The sequence below is a fragment of the Drosophila subobscura genome, chromosome J (genome assembly GCF_008121235.1).
Source record: "Drosophila subobscura isolate 14011-0131.10 chromosome J, UCBerk_Dsub_1.0, whole genome shotgun sequence".
NCBI lineage: Eukaryota > Metazoa > Arthropoda > Insecta > Diptera > Drosophilidae > Drosophila > Drosophila subobscura.
Genome location: NC_048532.1, coordinates 307,768 through 326,584, shown reverse-complemented (window position 1 = coordinate 326,584; position 18,817 = coordinate 307,768). Strand labels below are relative to the sequence as shown.

Sequence of the window (18,817 nt, the reverse complement as noted above, 5' to 3'; positions counted from 1 at the left end):
TGTTGCGCGCGCTTTTTTTTCAAAAATGTTCATGGTATCAGTTAAAATACATGTGTCTCTACATGTTACATACACTTACATACTAAACACAAAGATCCCTTGCTTCCAGAAGGGGTGCTTTGAAAAAATGTAAATACAGATTTGTCCAAAAAAAAATTAAAATTTGTATTTAAAATACGTCAAATTGATTCTTCAAACGGATTAAATTATTGTTTCAGTGTTAAAAGTCTTTGCAAGCTAGTAATATTAAATAGAACACCAAAATCGAGGAATGGCATTTAAGACAAAGTATATTTTGAAAGTGCAATGGTATATTTTGGAATATTTACGAGGCCCTGACGGTATATGTTATCGATAATTTACACGGTCACACAAATTTTAACTAAAAAGAGTAATTAACTTCGAAGATTCGAGAGTATGTGTAACAAGCGGGACATAAGTCAACAATCTAACACTAACAACTCAAAATTTGCAGTAACTTTTTATAATATTCAACACAAAACTGAAGTACAATTCGTCAGTAGTTTGAAATAGTTTATTTGCTTTTAAACGCATCAAAAAGAACGCATCATGGGAAAGAAAAACAGTGAGAATAAAAAAAATGCAATTTTTTATTTTAGTAACTAACATGCTTTATTTCAATAATAGAATATAAGGAGTCTGCAAAGCCAGAGACTGCACCTCAGCAACCACAACAACAACAACAACAACAAGGTACGTGAAATACACACAAAGGCATACATATGTATGTATAACGTCGTACGTCAGCGAATGATAACAATCTAGCAACTTCTCATTTGTTGCTTCCATGTACGGCTGCGTTAGCAGAAATATTAGTACTGCCCTCACCAAAGTGGCTGCGTTTTGAGGCATTTCTAGTATTGCAATTTTAGTGAGTCATTATCTCTACGTGTGGACATTACTTTTGTTTTTGTCGATAAGCTTGTAAATACAAAAAAATTTTCAAATTAGTATCGTTGTTAGAACGGTTGGAATATCGGGGGATTCACAAAATTCGCAGAGCCTCTGATGAAATCATTAAGTGTGGATTGACATGTGCTCGTTTGTTTAGTGGGATTTTAAAATGTTAAATTTGTTTTCTAATTTAAAACTAAGCAGCTGCAGGTGCGCCAAGTGTCCAGAACAGACCAAATCAACCAGCTGCAGGCACGTCCACTCCCGTTCCATCCACAAGCTCAGCCGCTTTTGGCTCTCAACAACAGCAAGAAGGATGGCAAAAACAGGACAGTCAGCAGCAACGTCCTCAGGCCGGGCAAGGATGGGGCGGGCAACAGAGAGGAGCGCAACAAAGAGGAGCGCAACAACAACCAGACGGACAACAAAGAGGACCACCGCAACAGGGCGGCTTTCAGCCACGAACTCAGGGTCAGCAAGCCCCAGGGCAATACCGCGGTCCACCACACCATCAGGGGGGCTATCAGCCACGTCCGCAGGGTCAGCAAGCCCAAGGGCAATACCGCGGTCCACCACACCAACAGGGGGCCTATCAGCCGCGTCCGCAGGGTCAGCAAGGACAGGGCCAAGGAGGCTACCAGTCCCAAGGTCAATTCCAAAGAGCCCAAGGAGGCGCGTCTCTTCCACCTCTCCCAGCAGGGACCATGAAACGTGGTACTTTGGGAAAACCTGGTGAAGTATCTGTAAATTATCTGAACGTTAACTTGGATAAAATGCCAGCGGTAGCCTACCACTACGATGTGAAGATCACGCCAGAGCGTCCTAAAAAGTTCTATCGTCATGCTTTTGAGCAGTATAGAATTGAGCATTTGGGCGGTGCAATTGCCGCATATGATGGACGTGCATCGTGCTACTCAGTTGTGAAATTAAAATTTAGCTCGCAGAGCCAAGAAGTGAAAGTAAGTGTTGTTAAGTATTTCACGGAGTTTTGTGTCATTTTGAGGTGAACCTTTCTTCTCGGACAGGTAACAGATCGCCACGGGCGTACATTGAATTATGCCCTGGAACTAAAGGAGACGGAGGATTCGGAAGTCGATTTGAACTCACTGAGAAGGTAAATGAATTGTGATAATGAACCGAACGTGTCATCAGAGAGGCGGAACTTATTAATGCAATTTTCCATTTGTGCAGTTACATGAAGGATAAGATTTATGACAAGCCCATGCGGGCCTTACAGTGCCTAGAGGTTGTGTTGGCCTCTCCTTGTCATAACAGCGCCATACGCGCCGGTCGTTCCTTTTTCAAAAGGTCTGAACCCGGAAATGCATATGATCTTGGCGACGGCTACGAAGCTCTGGTTGGACTCTATCAAACTTTCGTGCTTGGTGATCGTCCATTTGTCAATGTGGATATATCCCACAAGTCCTTTCCGATGGCCATTTCGATCATTGAGTATATAGAGCGGTATCAGCGGCAAAAAATTGACAAGAGCACAAATCTAGACTTCAGGCGTAACGATATCGAATCATTCTTAAGGGGTGTTAATATAATTTACGAGCCGCCTGCCTGTTTTGGTAGCTCTCCACGCGTCTTCAAAGTCAACGGTCTTTCCAAGGTTCCGGCCAGCAGTCAGATATTTGAGCTGGATGGAAAAAAAACGACCGTTGCACAGTACTACAAATCTCGGGAATATAATATAAAGTTTCCAAACCTTCTCTGCCTGCATGTTGGGCCGCCGTTGAAATACATTTATTTGCCTATCGAACTATGTCGCATTGAGGATGGGCAGCCACTGAATGTGAGTTCAAAATCTCTGATCTTCCCTTCACTCCCAACTGATTTCCGGCATTTATTAATTTCTTGCGCAGCGCAAGGATTCTGCCCCTCAGGTGGCGGCCATGATTAGGTATGCTGCCACATCAACCAACGAGAGGAAGGCCAAGATTATACACTTGCTTCAATATTTCAAGCACAATTTGGATCCGACCATCAGTCGCTTTGGTATTCGCCTGGACAATGACTTTATTGTGGTTCATACACGTACGCTCAATGCCCCTCAAGTGGAGTACAAAAATAACAACTTGGCTTCGGTGAGGAACGGTTCGTGGCGCATGGATCGCATGCAATTCTTTGATCCCAAGCTGAAGCCTCACAAATGGGCCATACTGTACGGTAAGATGCAGTACAATCAGGTGGCCGATTTTCAAGGAATAGTAAGTTGTACCTAGCTGAACACAGAATTAAAGACAAATCTTGACTAATTTTCTTCTCAGGTAATTCAGCAGAGTCGCAACGTCAATGTGTGCCTAGATGCCAAGGCCGATATACGGATGTACAAGAATGATCGTGACCTAGATGATCATTTCCTGGATTTCAAACGAAATCAATACGATTTGGTGTTCGTTATTATACCAAATTTCGGGGCCACCTATGATGTCGTGAAGCAAAAGGCTGAGCTGCAATATGGCATTCTCACACAATGCATCAAGCAGATCACAGTCGAACGTAAATTGAACCCTCAGTGTATTGGGAACGTTCTACTTAAGGTCAATTCGAAGCTGAACGGCGTCAATCACAAGCTTAAGGATGATCCGCGCACTCTGTTAAAAAATGCCATGTTTTTGGGTGCTGATGTGACTCATCCATCGCCCGATCAGCGTGAAATCCCTAGTGTGGTGGGAGTGGCCGCCTCTCATGATCCATTTGGGGCTTCATATAACATGCAATATCGCTTGCAACGCTCTGCTCTGGAAGAGATCGAGGACATGGAGTCAATAACCCTTGAGCACTTGCGAGTTTATCATCAGTTCCGGAAATGTTATCCCGAGCACATTGTCTATTATCGTGATGGTGTCAGCGACGGGCAGTTTCCCAAAATCAAGAATGAAGAGCTGAGGGGAATATCTGCGGCCTGCTGCAAGGTAATTGGAACTATGTCAGTTAGTACTCTCATGCCTTTCTATCGCTGTCGTGTTTCCATCTCCTTCCAGATGCACATTAAGCCCAAGATTTGCTGCGTCATTGTAGTTAAACGGCATCATACGCGCTTCTTTCCGAACGGAGGTCCATCGCAATATAACAAGTTTAACAATGTTGATCCGGGAACAGTCGTCGATCGAACCATTGTCCATCCCAATGAAATGCAGTTCTTCATGGTCAGCCATCAGTCCATTCAGGGGACTGCTAAGCCGACGCGTTATAATGTTATTGAGAACACGGGCAACTTGGATATTGATCTACTCCAGCAATTGACATACAATCTCTGTCACATGTTTCCACGTTGCAACCGTGCAGTGTCTTATCCGGCGCCAGCATATTTGGCACATTTGGCTGCGGCACGTGGCCGTGTCTATCTAACTGGGTGCGAAATTAACGATATTATTGTTGTTCTGAGATTATATATCTGGAGTGCTTTTCTTATAGCGTCACCAAGTTCCGTTCCCCAAAGGAGGAGTACGAAAAGCGTTTGATTGTTCCAGAGTTCATGAACAGGAATCCTATGTATTTCGTGTAAGCAGACAAGTACACAGTTACTCTTTAGCCAATAATTTTTCAATTCAAATATGATTCTTTTTTGTCAATTTTAATTCTATCACATTTTTTGAACCGTAATCATATGTATATCTTATGTATTGAGGGCACACTATGCTGCTTTCATTAGGAGCTCCGATGTGAAGTGACCTCTTTGGTGGCTTAAAAAGAATATGGACATTTTTTTTCATTTCTAAAGGCAATTAAAGACTTATTATTGAAGCTCCCAATGGATACAATAAGGAGATACCCTATTAATTCGAAATATTACACAATTTGAAATAATAAAATGAATCAACTGTATGGGCTGACACGTTAAGATTTCTTAGTTTAAAGTTTGTTTATCGCGTTACATGGCGTCGAAATGGAATCTGTGGGACTCTTGCAAGCGCTCCTGTTTATCCTCACGCTTCTCTTTAATGTACAGTACCAATATGATGAGTATTATGACCAGGCAAGTGCCTCCAAGGGCTACAACACTCATCAGGATAAGTTTACTGGGGGTAACAAACAACTGAGCCTTCCAGTGCGATGGCTCATTCAGTGGCTTGGGCACCACAATAATCTGTGAGTTTGGAATCAGCTGTGTCCAATTACGCCATTTGCTCCCCAGGCCTACGGCCAGCTGATCTACAAAGTTGGGTGTTCGGCCCAGGCCAAAGCAGGTGTACGGCAGTTGTAGGGCAAAATAGGATGCCTGAGGCAGTTGCACGCTGCTACCACACTGCTGATCGCCATCTTGAGTAGTTGTGCTGTAGGTGATGCGCGGTCCAGGGAGATTGGTTCCGTATGTACGTTTCTTCCTACCCAGAGGAGTGCGACGCTCTGGATTCTGCTTGTTATCGAGACCCGTCAGTACAATAACCTTAACAAAGTTGGCATCGTAGTCAAGTGTATTGCGAAATGCAAGGGGACGGTAGCTGCCGTTTCGATTCTTCTGGATGAGAATCACATCAAGGACTCCGTCCTGATAGAAATCATAAAAGGCTCCTGCCACTGTGTTGTTTCCCATGGGTGACAGAGCGTTCCAGCGCACCTCAAATGTCCGCTTCGACGACTTCTCGCATGTAGTGCAGGGAACATTCTCCAGTAGAAAGGTTTGCATAATCGGTTTAGCTACGTTTAACGGCTGCAAAGTGAGCAAAAGATCGGGATAGCCATCCAAATTAAAGTCCCCACTTCTGGCCGTAATCGTTCTCAAGTAAATATCTCCCGGAACGGGCGGCACCAGTGCCCACGTGATGCCCTGGGGATCCCTAAAATTTACATGAAGATTCCGAAAGTCATTGCCGTCGTGGACCATTATTGAAGAGTTGCGGCAGTTTGCAAGAATACAAAATGGAATCACAATGTTTTGCACACCCCTCAGCTCAAAGTCCATGAAGACGGCCTGGCCAATATGGTAGTCACTGCCGCCAATCGGTTGGAACTTTATAGAGTACTGGTAGCTAAAGTTCTCCTGCATATCGTGTTCATTGACTCCGTACCAGATCTCATAGGAGTCATGGGTCTGCAAAAATAGATCGGCCAGGAAGTCTTCATTCAAATCTAAATAGGCATTAGCATTTGGTATGCTCAGACTATTTCCGCCACTTCCAGTTGGCACTGCCTGGTGGACCACATGGGGTTGCTCTCGGCTACTGTTAAATATCCAGAAAGTGCGCTCACCGTAGCTGTCGAGGCCATATAAGTCGAGTATCATGTCCCGGTTAAAGTCAAGAGCCATCACTTCACCAATGCTTTTAAAGAGATGCTTCTTTGAGCAGATTATCTCTGTCGTGTTGCCCCAATTGATGTACACGTCATAGCTTTCCTTGTCGTCGTTCTTGATATTCACCAGCACATCCATGAGAGCATCACCATCGAAGTCACCTGGGACAACACTGACAATCATTTTGCCAGAGTAGGTGCAGAACGGCCCCAGCATGAGCAAGGGTTCAGTCTCGTGACCTACGCCACGGAAAATATTTGTACGAATAGTATAGGGATTTTCAAAATGTATGTATATAAATACCATAGAGTATCTGCAGCCTTTTCATGTTATCACAGATGACAAATATGTCCGTCAGCTCGTCCGAGTTGAAGTCTCCAAAGGCTGCGACAATGCCCTCTTTGATATTCCCGAAGACCTTATCCGTGATATCGCTGCCATGAGCCATGTAGCACAGGCTGAACAGTAGCCCAAGGCGGAGGGCTCTAGACATGAACATTTTCATTACCTGACCCGCTTATTTTTGTTTTTTTTTTTTCTTTTGTTATTGTCAAATCAATATCCAGCGTGTGACCGCTGAACTATCGATCAAATATACCACCTGACCCCTCAGAAATAAACCGAAATTTACCCTTTCAGATTAAACATATTCCATTAATATACCAAGAAAAAAAAAGAACTTAGCCCACTAAACACCTCTCCATTTAAATAATTTTACAACTTGAGTTAAAAGCCCAGTGCTCAGGATGCGCTGACTTTTCTTGCGTAACCAAAGTGGGCAAAGTGCATGCTCTCTGGGTACACTGTTTTGTGTTTGTTTACAAATGAAACCCGTTAAAAATTCAAAATTCGGAAGAAATCGAGAGGAGTGTGATATTTCAGAGTGGAGATGGAGCTTGGAGGACAACAATGCATGGCGAAAGCATCGCATTATTGGATAAGTACGTTCCGGCGGGACAGAACAGCAAAAATTATAAGTTTTATTAAGATTAATAAATTATAGCATCCATATAATCAGTTTACGTTCGACTGCATTACTAAGTTTGAAATCGTCTTCATTTAAGTTCAGTTTTATCAGTTTTCGTTCGAATTCGTTAAAAAGTTTTAAATCGTCCTCACTTAATGATTTTTTCAGACCTCTTGCGCTTGTTTCGCTTGTTTCCTTCCTTGTTTCTGTCGACAAGAGATAGATATATTCTTTCTTTGGCTTTGGTATTTTAGTATTTAATCGGCTGGTTACGAAATTTTCTGTAGAACAAAAAACAAGGTTGATTTCAAATCGTTTGAATAGGTCATCCCTGATTCGGTCGACCGAAAATAATATTATTGAATTTCAAACTAACAGAAATAGCTGGAGTCGCACTGGCTTCGCGGGCAATGAGAGTGCAGACGAGTGAGCCAGAACAGGATCGGCTAAGCCAATAATAATGGACGCTGTCAGCGATATACCAACCTCCCACTGTGAAGTCTCACGCTCACTCTGGCCCCGAGCCTAACCTACTGCCGCTGAAATGTTTAGGTTGGGAGGGTTCAGATATTTTGCGATTGAACAGGAAAGATAGAACATTCATATTTATATCAATTAACTTTCCAGAAAACCAAAAACTTGCCCTTTGCGACGAGAGCGCATGCGAGCTTGTGTACGAGTGTTCAAAAATATTTCTTAACAGCGGTATAACAGAGTAATTTTAACGAGAAGGGACGTGTGAGATGCTTCTTACGCGTCACAACTTTTATACCCGGCACTCAGTACTACATCTGCAACTTAGCGGTTATTTGTCAAATTTTACATTTTTTCTTCATCTGTCATCTACATCAACAGCACTGCTCACGCCAACACGCTCCTTTAGCTCGCCACCCTCCCCTATAGACACACACTGCAGAGTCGCGGCAGCGGCAGAGATGTGTCAGGGGCAGAGGCCATAAACAGCGCGAAGCAGAGTGTGAATGCTGCGGGACGGGGTGGGTTTGGCCACTGAAAAATAATTTCTCCATTGTGGCTATAATAATGATCCGATCGTATCCCAATTTGGTGATCTGATAGATATGGTCATTCCCTACGGAATGGCGTTTTTAGTTTTCTGTTATCTTCAAAATTGTAGGTTTGGGAGGTTTTCGCCCTTTTGCGGAGGCGGAAAGGGGCGTGGCTCATTTTTGAAATACACTGGTTTCAGTGTGAGCATACAGCAGTCTGGAGCCAAAATTTGGTGGCTCTAGCTTTTATAGTCTCTGAGAACTAGCCGACAAACAAGACGGACAGACGGACGGACGGACAGACAGACATGGCTCAATCGACTCGGCTATTGATGCTGATCAAGAATATATATACTTTATGGGGTCGGAAACGTTTCCTTCTGTGCGTTACATACATTCACTTTGTGCACAAATACAATATACCCTATTTACTCTTCGAGTACCGGGTATAATAACAAGTAAGCGCCATCTTTGTCTCAGAGGCGCTTTCACGAGATTGAGTGTAAAAAATATAAATAAATTCATCAAGTGCTCCTGGGCCAAATAAAGAGTAGTGAGGATGTGGCGAAGTTCTGTTCCTTGCGTGGCCAATGTGTTGTGTTCAATGAAATAGTAGTGCCGCGCCACAGAATTTTCACAACTATTTTTGAGACCCTTCCAGTCGAATTAAAAAATGCAAACTCGATATGTGTCATGAATACTTAATCATTTCAGAGACCATTACAGGCAACGATGGTTATCCATTGTATCGGCGTCGATCGCCCGATGATAATGGTAGAAATATCACAACTAAAGTGAAAGGAAACGAGTTCGTAGTTGACAACAGTTGGATTGTTCCATATTTGCCACTTCTTTCCAAAACATTCAAAGCACATTGTAATGTTGAGTATTGCAATTTGGTCAAGTCAATTAAATACATTTGCAAATATGTCACGAAAGGGAGCGACATGACGGTTTTTGGTATCCAAACATCCAACACCAACGATGAAATCACGCGCTATCAAGTTGGTAAATATGTGAACTGCAATGATGCAATTTGGCGTATATTTTCATTCCCTATTCACGAACGTCATCCCACTGTTTTACATTTGAGGGTGCATCTAGAGAACGGTCAGAGAGTATATTTCACAGCTTCGAATGCTGCTCAACGTGCCGAAACACCTCCAGCGACAACACTGACCAGTTTCTTTGCGATTTGTCAAAGCGATCCGTTCGCACGTACTTTGCTTTACTCAGAAATGCCACGTTATTAAACTTGGAACGCTACATCGAAGAAATTTCAACGTCGGAAGCAAGGCGATGCAGTTTCTGGTCATCCAGATATGCGTTCTACTGATGCTCTTGGTCGTATTTACACAGTTCATCCGAAGAATGATGAATGTTTCTATTTGCGGTTGTTGCTGGTACATGTTCGAGGGCCAACATCATTTGAATCACTACGAATGGTATCGTGTGCCCCACATTTCGTGCAGCATGTCAAGAGCTAAATTTGCTTGAAAACGATACTCATTGGGACACGACAATCGCTGAAGCAATTATTTCTGCATCTCCAAGTCAGATACGCACATTATTTGCTATCATCATTTCTACATGCTTCCCATCGAACCCACGTGACCTGTGGAACAAATAAAAGAAAACATGTCAGAAGATATTTTACATCGAATTCGCGTCAGCTCAAGAAATTCCGATCTTGAGGTGAATGGTGAATGATCAAGATGCTCTTGATCGAAGATATGTGTTACCTCATGTGCGGCAGTTTGTTAGTTAGGTCAGGAATGCCAGCGCCAGATCGCGGAATGAATGACGCATTTAATAGAGAATTGGAACGTGAACGTGAATATGATCCAAATGAACTAATCCAATCAGTTCAATCGAATGTACCTCTTTTGAATCCTAAGCAGAGGGAAGTCTATGATACACTGATTAATGCAATTGATGATGGAAATGGCGGCTTATTTTTTATATGCCCCCGGTGGAACTGGAAAGACATTCCTCATGTCATTGATTTTGGCAACTATACGTGCGAGATCCGAAATTGCGGTAGCAATTGCTTCTTCTGGAATAGGGGCCACATTGTTAGACGGATGCCGTACGGCTCACTCAGTGTTAAAATTGCCATTAAACCTTCAAACTACTGAACAACCGACATGTAACATTTTGAAACACTCCGCAATGGCCAAAGTTTTAGTAGCATCAAAAATCATCATATGGGACGAATGCACAATGGCGCACAAACGCGCATTGGAAGCACTAGACCGAACATTAAAAGATCTGCGGAATGACTCGAGATGTTTTGGTGGTGCAATGATTCTATTATCTGGCGATTTCCGACAAACACTACCAGTCATTCCAAGATCTACTGCTGCCGACGAAATAAACGCTTGCCTCAAAGCATCAAATCTGTGGCGATATGTAAAGAAACTTCAACTGACTGTAAATATGAGAGTTGCATTGTTGAACGATCTATCTGCTGATGATTTCTTGAAGGTGCTAAGGTGCAGATGTAGTACTGAGTGCCGGGTATGAAAGTTGTGACGCGTAAGAAGCGTCTCTTCTCGTTTTTTTTCCCCCAATCTGCACAACATGAGTTTGAAGTACTTAATTATTATTTTTTATTTATTTTTATTTTTATTCTCATTCTGTATGTATGTATGTTTTCATCATCATTCATCATAATAAAATCCGTTTTTGTTTCTATCTATATAAATATATTATTTTGTATCATTGTTTTACGTTCATCAAATGATACATTAGTTCAGCTAAAAAGTAACACGACATTCATTGACTGTTAGGCGGTACGAAGTTAGCCGGGTCAGCTAGTATTAAATAGTTTAAACTAAAAGAAGCACCCTGAAAAATGATTTTTTATGCGAAAAAATTGTCTTTTAGTCGATGGTCGAAGATGGTTGAAGGCAAGACCAAGGTCTTCAATATCCTTAAAAGTTATGAAAACAATTTTATATCCCTCTGAAAGTGTTTTGATAGTTAATACACGACTGATTACACCACCAAATATGTTACACCTTAATGCCTCGAAGTTCAAAGTAATGACTTTTCATAGCTCCAGCCCCTTACTGGCACCTTACACCCTCTGCGGTAGTTCTCTTGAGAGAATTATATTAGTTGATGATCTTGGTGTTAAACTAGACCCCAAGTTAAAGTTTTCTGAACACATTTCTACCATGGTAAATAAAGCCATGGGTGTGCTTGGGTTTATAAAGAGGTGGTCAAAGGAATTTGATGACCCCTATATAACGAAGACTCTCTATATCTCGCTTGTTCGTCCGATTTTAGAATACGGCTCATGTGTATGGTGCCCTCAGAACAACATACATCAGGACCGTATTGAATCAGTACAGAAAAACTTTTTATTATTTGCCCTACTCAAACTGGGCCTCAACTGGGATGCAACTGTGAGACTGCCATCCTACCGTAGTAGACTTCTTTTAATAAATCTTCCATCCTTAGTTAGTCGTAGAAAAATGCTTGGTGTAATTTTTATGCACAACTTGATCAAGGGGGATGTAGACAGCCCTGACTTGTTGAGCCTCGTAAACTTTACGATTCCCATTAGACCCACTAGAAACTATATTCCTTTGTTCCTTCCAATGTGTAGATCACATTATCACATTATATCCTCGACTCACTCCCTTCCTCTTCTTAAATCTCTTATACTAGCCTACCTCTCCCGTAGTTAATTTAATTTTAGACTTTGATAATTTTGCTTGCTTAGCTATAGTTGCTCTAGTTTAGTTGTGTTTAGTTCAAATTTTCCTCGAATATTAGCCTAACATCTATCTTTCCTGTATGCTCGCGACCGGTTCGGTTAATCGCGCCGCGCGTCATGCGGCAGCGCCCCTCGGTCGGTTGGGCGGGAGGAGGGCTGCGTTCTGCTGGGTTCCGCACTTAACAGGCTTTGGCTTGGTGTCGCATGGGCCACTTGATGGTGCAGTCATTGCATATCTACGTCCAGACAAAAATTACACATTATTTAGTTGCAAGAGGTCCCCGGAAGCTACGCGTTTGAGAATAAAAGCACATGGGTAGACGACTCATGTTTTGAAAAATGAGGACATAAGGCTTGTGGACTGGGTGTACACATGAGTGTAAAGTTGTTTTATATGGTTAGGAAGACTCAAAAGAATATGTTTGGCATTCACAGATATCTGAGTACTGCCCAGATTCTTGAAAAAAAAACAACTTCGGTCATGTTGGGTGCTACAGCCCATATAAACTCGTACTTCCTAGCCAGGCACTGACGTATTTACAGTAATATTACTATTGAAAAATGCCTCTCAAAAGGATCTATCAACAAGATATTGATCTGAAACACCCAAGAAAGCTCGCTAGGAATGGAATTTTATCCGAAAAGGTCGACACTTTTCCATGTCTTGCTCAGTCTCTAGACCAAAATCCCAACGAAATCTTATTGTAAAATGTGAAATGTGTTATTACGATTACAGTTCCGACAACCAGAGCACAGTTTTGCCAAGTGGTTTATAGTCTCAGATCCTAATTAAGCTTGGGCAGTACCTTATTTACACAAGACATGTGGGAATAAGGACATAGTGAAAACAAAATTGATTAAAAAATACATAAAAACCCTCAAGAAACATATAGAACATGAAACATATGCATTAATTCTAGTTTCGTTGTTTTTTTTAATTTTCAAAAAAAACTGCTATTTTATTGAACAGAATTTTTCATGGGTATTTTTAAAAAGTCATGTAAAATGAGAAAGGACGTGTGAGACGCTTCTTACGCGTCACAACTTTTATACCCGGCACTCAGTACTACATCTGCACTTTAGCGGTTATTTGTCAAATTTTACATTTTTTCTTCATCTGTCATCTACATCAACAACACTGCTCACGCCAAAACGCTCCTTTAGCTCGCCACCCTCCCCTATAGACACACACTGCAGAGTCGCGGCAGAGGCAGAGACGTGTCAGGGGCAGATGCCATAAACAGCGCGAAGCAGAGTGTGAAGAGAGAATGTGAAAAAACAACAAAAGCTGCGGGACGGGGTGGGTTTAGCCACTGCAAATTAATTTCCTTATTGTGGCTATAATAGGGAAGGACCATTTCTATTATTATTATCATTATTACATTCTACTGAGTAACGGGTATAAAAGTTGTGACGCGTAAGAAGCGTCTCACACAAGACGGACGGACAGATGGAAAGACAGACATGGCTCTATCGACTCGTCTATTGATGCTGATCAAGAATATATATACTTTATGGGGTCGGAAACGTTTCCTTCTGTGCGTTACATACAACCGTTACTCGCACAAATACAATATACCCTATTTACTCTTTGAGTACCGGGTATAAAAATAATAATAATGATCCAATCTAATCATTCGCTAGTCTGATAGATATGGTACTTCAACACGGAATGGAATTTTTTGTTTTGTTTTATCTTCAAATCTTCTATGAACCCACAAGGATACCGTAGTTTTTCGCCCTTTGCGGTGGCGGAAGGTGCTCGTGGCAAAATTTTGAATTACATTTGTATGAGCATACAGAAGTCTGGATGCAAAATTTGGTCGGACGGACAGACAGACGGAAGTACAGACAGACTCGGCTATTGATGCTGATCACGAATATACTTATATAATTAATTGAGTCGGAAACTTTTCCTTCTGTGCGTTACATACATCTATTATTTCCCACAAGTACAATATACCCTATTTACTCTTCGTGTACCGGGTATAAAATTGGAAGGAATCAAGCGAAAGGTGCAATAATAGGGAATACGGATCATATGGATATTATAATTAAATAAAACTATTTGTATTGCATTTCTGTGCCGCCGGAACCGATTTATCCAATAATGCTGTGTTTTATCCATATATTGTTGACCTCCAAGCTCCATATCCACTCTGAATAACACACTCATCCTGCTTTCAAACAAATCATACAAACACAAAACAGTGTATCCAAAGAGCATCTGAGTACTGTGCTTTATTGTCAAAACTGAGTCAGATTTCATAGCATGCTCCTTTTTGCTTTTAAATTGCAGCGGAACGTAAGAAAACGTTTGGAATTACATAAGAATTTACAAACAGTATTATTTGTAAGTGATAAGTTTTTTTTTTTTTTTTGATATTTGATCGCTACAGCGAAGTTGGTTGGTCGCAGATGATGAGTCATTGATGATGAGACATTGACCAGGTACTTCAGTTTATGTTGAATATTATACAAAAGTTACTGAAAATTTGGAACTCAAAAAAGAGTTGTTTGCCGAACGAACACTAGAAATGTTGTAAGTGTTAACCAGAGCGGGGTTTAGTGGGCTAAGTTCTTTTTTTCCACGATATGTTTACGGTATATTTTGAAAATGAGGCGGCACAATTCAGTATATTTCTGACGGTCAGTCACACTGCAAACGCAGTGAAAACTTAGTTGAATAAAAAAAAAAAAATAATTTATTATTTAAACAACAATGGTGGGTACAATTTAAATATTTTTTAAAGTGCAATGAAAATGCCTTGGCTTGGCCATTCATGTGCTCGTTTTGCGAATGTGTCGGCCTTTTAATTGCGACGTGGAAGCATCATTTGTCACTTTTGTTGTTGTATTTATGCAATTTGCCTAGGCATCATCATTGTGTTAAATTGTCCGTCTCTATATTAAAATACATTTATTTATAACTGTTCCATTGACTCGCTTATCCGCAGAACAAGCTCAAGTCGAGCCAACACCGAGACAAGGTGAAGAAGTTTATTTCACTGACACAGACAGGGGAACAGACGGCAATTTTTTGTCTGCAACAGAATGACTGGAAAATGGATCTGGCCAGTGACAACTATTTTCAAAATCCCGAGTATTATTACCGCGAGCTAGACCGCAAGCGAATCGACCAGTTATATATACGATACCGCGATCCGAGTGATCCGCTTAAGATCAGTTCGCAAGGCGTGATTCGATTTCTAGAAGATCTAGACCTAAAACCCGACTCGAAGCTTGTCCTGATCATTGCGTGGAAATTTCACGCCGAAGTACAGTGCGAATTCTCGCGGGATGAATTTACAAATGGCATGTGCGAACTGGGCATCGATAGCATTGAAAAACTCAAATCGAAGCTGCCATTGCTGGAGCTGGAACTGAATGATGCTGGCAAGTTCAAGGATTTTTATCACTTCACTTTCAACTATGCCAAGGATCCAGGACAGAAGAGCATCGATCTGGATATGGCAATTGCATACTGGTGCATAGTGCTAAGCGGACGCTTCAAATTCTTGGACATTTGGTGCAAGTTCCTCGAGGAGAAACACAAGCGAGCCATATCGCGAGACACCTGGAATTTGCTCCTCGATTTTGCCACCAATATCGATGATGGGATGAGTAATTACGACTCGGAAGGTGCATGGCCTGTACTTATCGACGACTTCGTTGAATGGTGCCAGGAAAACAATCATCTGAAGGAAGATCCATCGTCAGGGTGCCAGTCAACGTCCCAAAGGAACATATCTAGCGTTTACCCGACCTCGCATAGTACAAATATGAATTATGGCTAACGAATTGTTGGAGCTGCTATATTCTCATTAATAATAGATTTGCTTTTATTCTGATTATTTTAAATAATGAAAATATTAAGCAAGGCAGGTACACTTACATTTTCTCTAAAAAAAAGGCTTAAAAATAAACAAAATTAGCAAATGTACATATTTGAGTTAGTGGTTCACGCTACTGGCTGGTCCAACCCTTCTAGCATCCCCAGGAGTGTGGCCGTTTTGCTGATTATTGGTACAAAGATTTTCACTTCTAAAAATATTTATTCATATACATTCTAGGGCCTGCGTTCCGGGTGACCATTTAAAGTATATTATACACTTTTCAAAATATTTTGACCAAAGTTCATTGTATATTTACGGTATAGCGGTATATTTCATGAATTTCATCGACCTATTAAATTCCATTTTTAGATGATTTTCAATAATATAGGGTATTCAAACTACCATACGCATGTTTTTCAAATATCCCTCGAGGATTTTCTCTTTTCCATGAGTCTTTATTCCATCCCCACTTACGTATTTTACCGTTGGCATGCAGCATGCTGCAAATACTAAGCAGCACTGTTCCCCAACATTTTTCATGGAATAAGCAACATTTAGTACCCTTGGAGGGAAGGATGTCCTCGAATTCGAGAAAATTATGGAAGTCTTTGGCTCTAATCAATGAAAACACAAGTAAATCTTCGTGGGAGAAACATCTTATGAACTTTTTCATAATATTTCTATATTAGACCAAGACTGTATTTCGATCGGTATATATATTATATAGAAAACAAATAAATCTTTTAAGAGCATTCCATTTTAATTCTAATAAAGCATTATTATGTTTAAGAGCAGCTTTGAAAACGCGTCGTACGCGTCACAACTTTTATAGACGGTACTCTTCAGTGTACCTGTACCTTATTGTTTTTTTTTTCGAGTTTTACTTTTGGTATTTTACATTTTTTCTACATCATCTGTCTTCATCACATCTACATCTAAGTACATAAAATCTCACGCCAACACGCTCTTGTAGCTTTGGGAGGTTTTCGCCCTTTTGCGGGGGCGGGGCTCATTTTTTGAAATACACTTGAAACAGTGTGAGGATACAGAAGTCTGGATGCAAAATTTGGTGGCTCTAGCTTTTATAGTCTCTGAGATCCAGGAGCTCATAAGGACGGACAGACAGACACGGCTCAATCGACTCTGCTATTGATTCTGATCAAGAATATATATACTTTATGAGGTCGGAAACGTTTCCTTCTGTGCGTTACATACCACCGTTATTCGAAAAAATACAATATATCCTATTTACTCTTCGAGTACCGAATATAAATATATATTATTTCTTTAAAGAAATCGGTGTGGAGAAGACCATAAAGGATACCCTAAGACGGTTCGCTTGCGACAGCTTGTGGCTAATTTCTCTGTCTTTTTTAAGTAAACAATTTTTCTGTTGCAGATTGTTATGGACGGCTTTTGGAAGTAGCCGATAGCCGACAGGGCTGGAGAAGGAGACGAGACAGCGGCCTGGATCCTGGGAAGCTGGAAAAGGGTTGCAAGGTGGGAAGGTGGAGGAAGGAAAAGTGGCCGTGAAGGTTAGATTAGGAGCGGGAAGAAGAGAGATAGACCAGATTTAAATCACCAGAAAAAACTGGAAGAAAGAAGATTAAAAAATGCAATAACTACTAACAAGAGCTCTTTTTAGTTTAAGTTATCCATTTAAATTTCAGCAGTGTTTGTTTACCTAAAAATGGGGATGCCACCTCGGGCAAAAAAATAGAACCCGTGTGTATTTGTTTTGAGTGTCAGTATTTTTGTTAGTATTTATTTATTCCGCAAGTGAGTCGGTAAAGGAGAAAATGTTTTAGGAGTTAAGTAGATTTATAAAATAAAATAAATGTTGAATTATATTTTAAGATTTGAAAAGAAAATGAACATGGAGTAGAAATCGTTAGTTTGGGTGGGACGAGAGAGGGCGGAAGAACCAACTCTTTGCAATGGGAGCGCTCAACATTTTAAACGCTCATGGAAGGGAGGGACTCGCGATGGTCAAATAAAACACCGACTGACCCCGCCGAAGAGAGTGCCAACGTGGACGCGTTTAAAAAAATGAGATCTGTCCGTTACACGCGAGAAAGTAGGTTTTTTTTCGTTAAATCCGTCCCCTGGATATCGGGTCGAAAACACCCCTGACTTCCCCTAGAGCTAGCCGGAACGATAGACCAGTGCGGCAAAAAGGCGGATCATAACAAATGGCGACCAATTTAAAAAAGAGTAGCGCCAGAACTAATGGCGCCCAATTGAAAAAGAGTGGCGCCATAACAAGATTGGCATCGAATGGAGGCTGTAATCATGGTGAAACCAGTTGACATTGGTTAGTGAGCGATCATCTGCAAGCGGCAAAGATGAAATTCCTTGTTCATTGGCGTCCAGAATGCAGGCCGTCGACATCATCATCAGATCGATTCAGATACTTCCCGCCCGCGCAGCTGCTGGCATGGAGCTCGTTGGCGTCGCGGCCATTTAGGGTGGAAGAGCGCAGCTCATCTTTTTCGCTATCGTAGGCAGAGTCCAAATCCTCCTCATTAATGGTGGCTACCACCAGTGGGTGCGACATTTTTTGGCATTAAGTTGACCATCGACGAGTATCATTCGCTTGGATGGAGGAGAGTGCCGGAAACAAGAGGCTCCGATCTCCGATATCCATACACCTGGCATGAGCAGCAAGTTGGAACCTTGATGGCCCGTGTTGACAATAAATATCCACGCTCTGAAGACGGCGGGCATGAAGACGCTCAGGCACATTCCACCTACGCGGGAAGGGGCAAAATTCGTATTTAATTGAAAGTCAATTATAGAACTCAGACAGCAGCGCGTACTATAAACAACCGTAAATGTTATAATTGTCAATTATAGTTCAATTAAATTCAGTAGATTATTATTGTTTTTAAACCAGACTTTCGCTAAACTGGTGACTAGAAAGCACGGGGGGGTCCTTGACCAGGACTTTAGCTACGCTAGTAAACAGTGGACGCATTTAACGTTACGCCACCACCCACCACGACTTTTGGTTGAGCCGAGGTTTTGGGGCAATCGCTTTCGTTTCACCGGCAGTGACTTTTAGCCAAGGTCTTCTGGACTGTGGATCCTCCGGCAACGCCTTCTCGCCGCTGTTGCGATGTA

General features: G+C 41.5%; 3 protein-coding genes across 5 annotated transcripts; 2 read left to right on the top strand and 1 right to left on the bottom strand.

The window, feature by feature from the left end:
* Nucleotides 1–424: 424 nt before the first annotated feature.
* LOC117895119 (protein argonaute-2) lies at nt 425–4,595 on the top strand. Of its 3 annotated transcripts, XM_034802527.1 has the most exons (10): nt 425–586; nt 649–714; nt 1,117–1,455; nt 1,525–1,874; nt 1,941–2,029; nt 2,107–2,713; nt 2,784–3,128; nt 3,189–3,836; nt 3,906–4,276; nt 4,339–4,595. In XM_034802527.1, the coding sequence occupies exons 1-10, from the start codon at nt 571–573 to the stop codon at nt 4,427–4,429; spliced, it is 2,922 nt and encodes a 973-aa protein (XP_034658418.1). In that variant the 5' UTR covers nt 425–570; the 3' UTR covers nt 4,430–4,595. The 3 variants fall into 3 exon arrangements, with proteins under 3 accessions (XP_034658418.1, XP_034658416.1, XP_034658415.1); XM_034802525.1 differs by having other exon boundaries at nt 1,120–1,874; XM_034802524.1 differs by having other exon boundaries at nt 1,117–1,874.
* Nucleotides 4,486–6,722, bottom strand: LOC117895120 (T-cell immunomodulatory protein). The gene is made up of 2 exons (XM_034802528.1): nt 6,461–6,722; nt 4,486–6,396 (listed from the first exon to the last, which is right to left on the bottom strand). The coding sequence occupies exons 1-2, from the start codon at nt 6,660–6,662 to the stop codon at nt 4,796–4,798; spliced, it is 1,803 nt and encodes a 600-aa protein (XP_034658419.1). The 5' UTR covers nt 6,663–6,722; the 3' UTR covers nt 4,486–4,795.
* Nucleotides 6,723–14,486: 7,764 nt separating this feature from the next.
* Nucleotides 14,487–15,770, top strand: LOC117895836 (DCN1-like protein). The gene is made up of 2 exons (XM_034803778.1): nt 14,487–14,583; nt 14,816–15,770. Exons 1-2 carry the CDS (start codon nt 14,581–14,583, stop codon nt 15,653–15,655), a joined length of 843 nt encoding a protein of 280 aa, XP_034659669.1. The 5' UTR covers nt 14,487–14,580; the 3' UTR covers nt 15,656–15,770.
* The last annotated feature ends 3,047 nt before the right edge of the window (nt 15,771–18,817 follow it).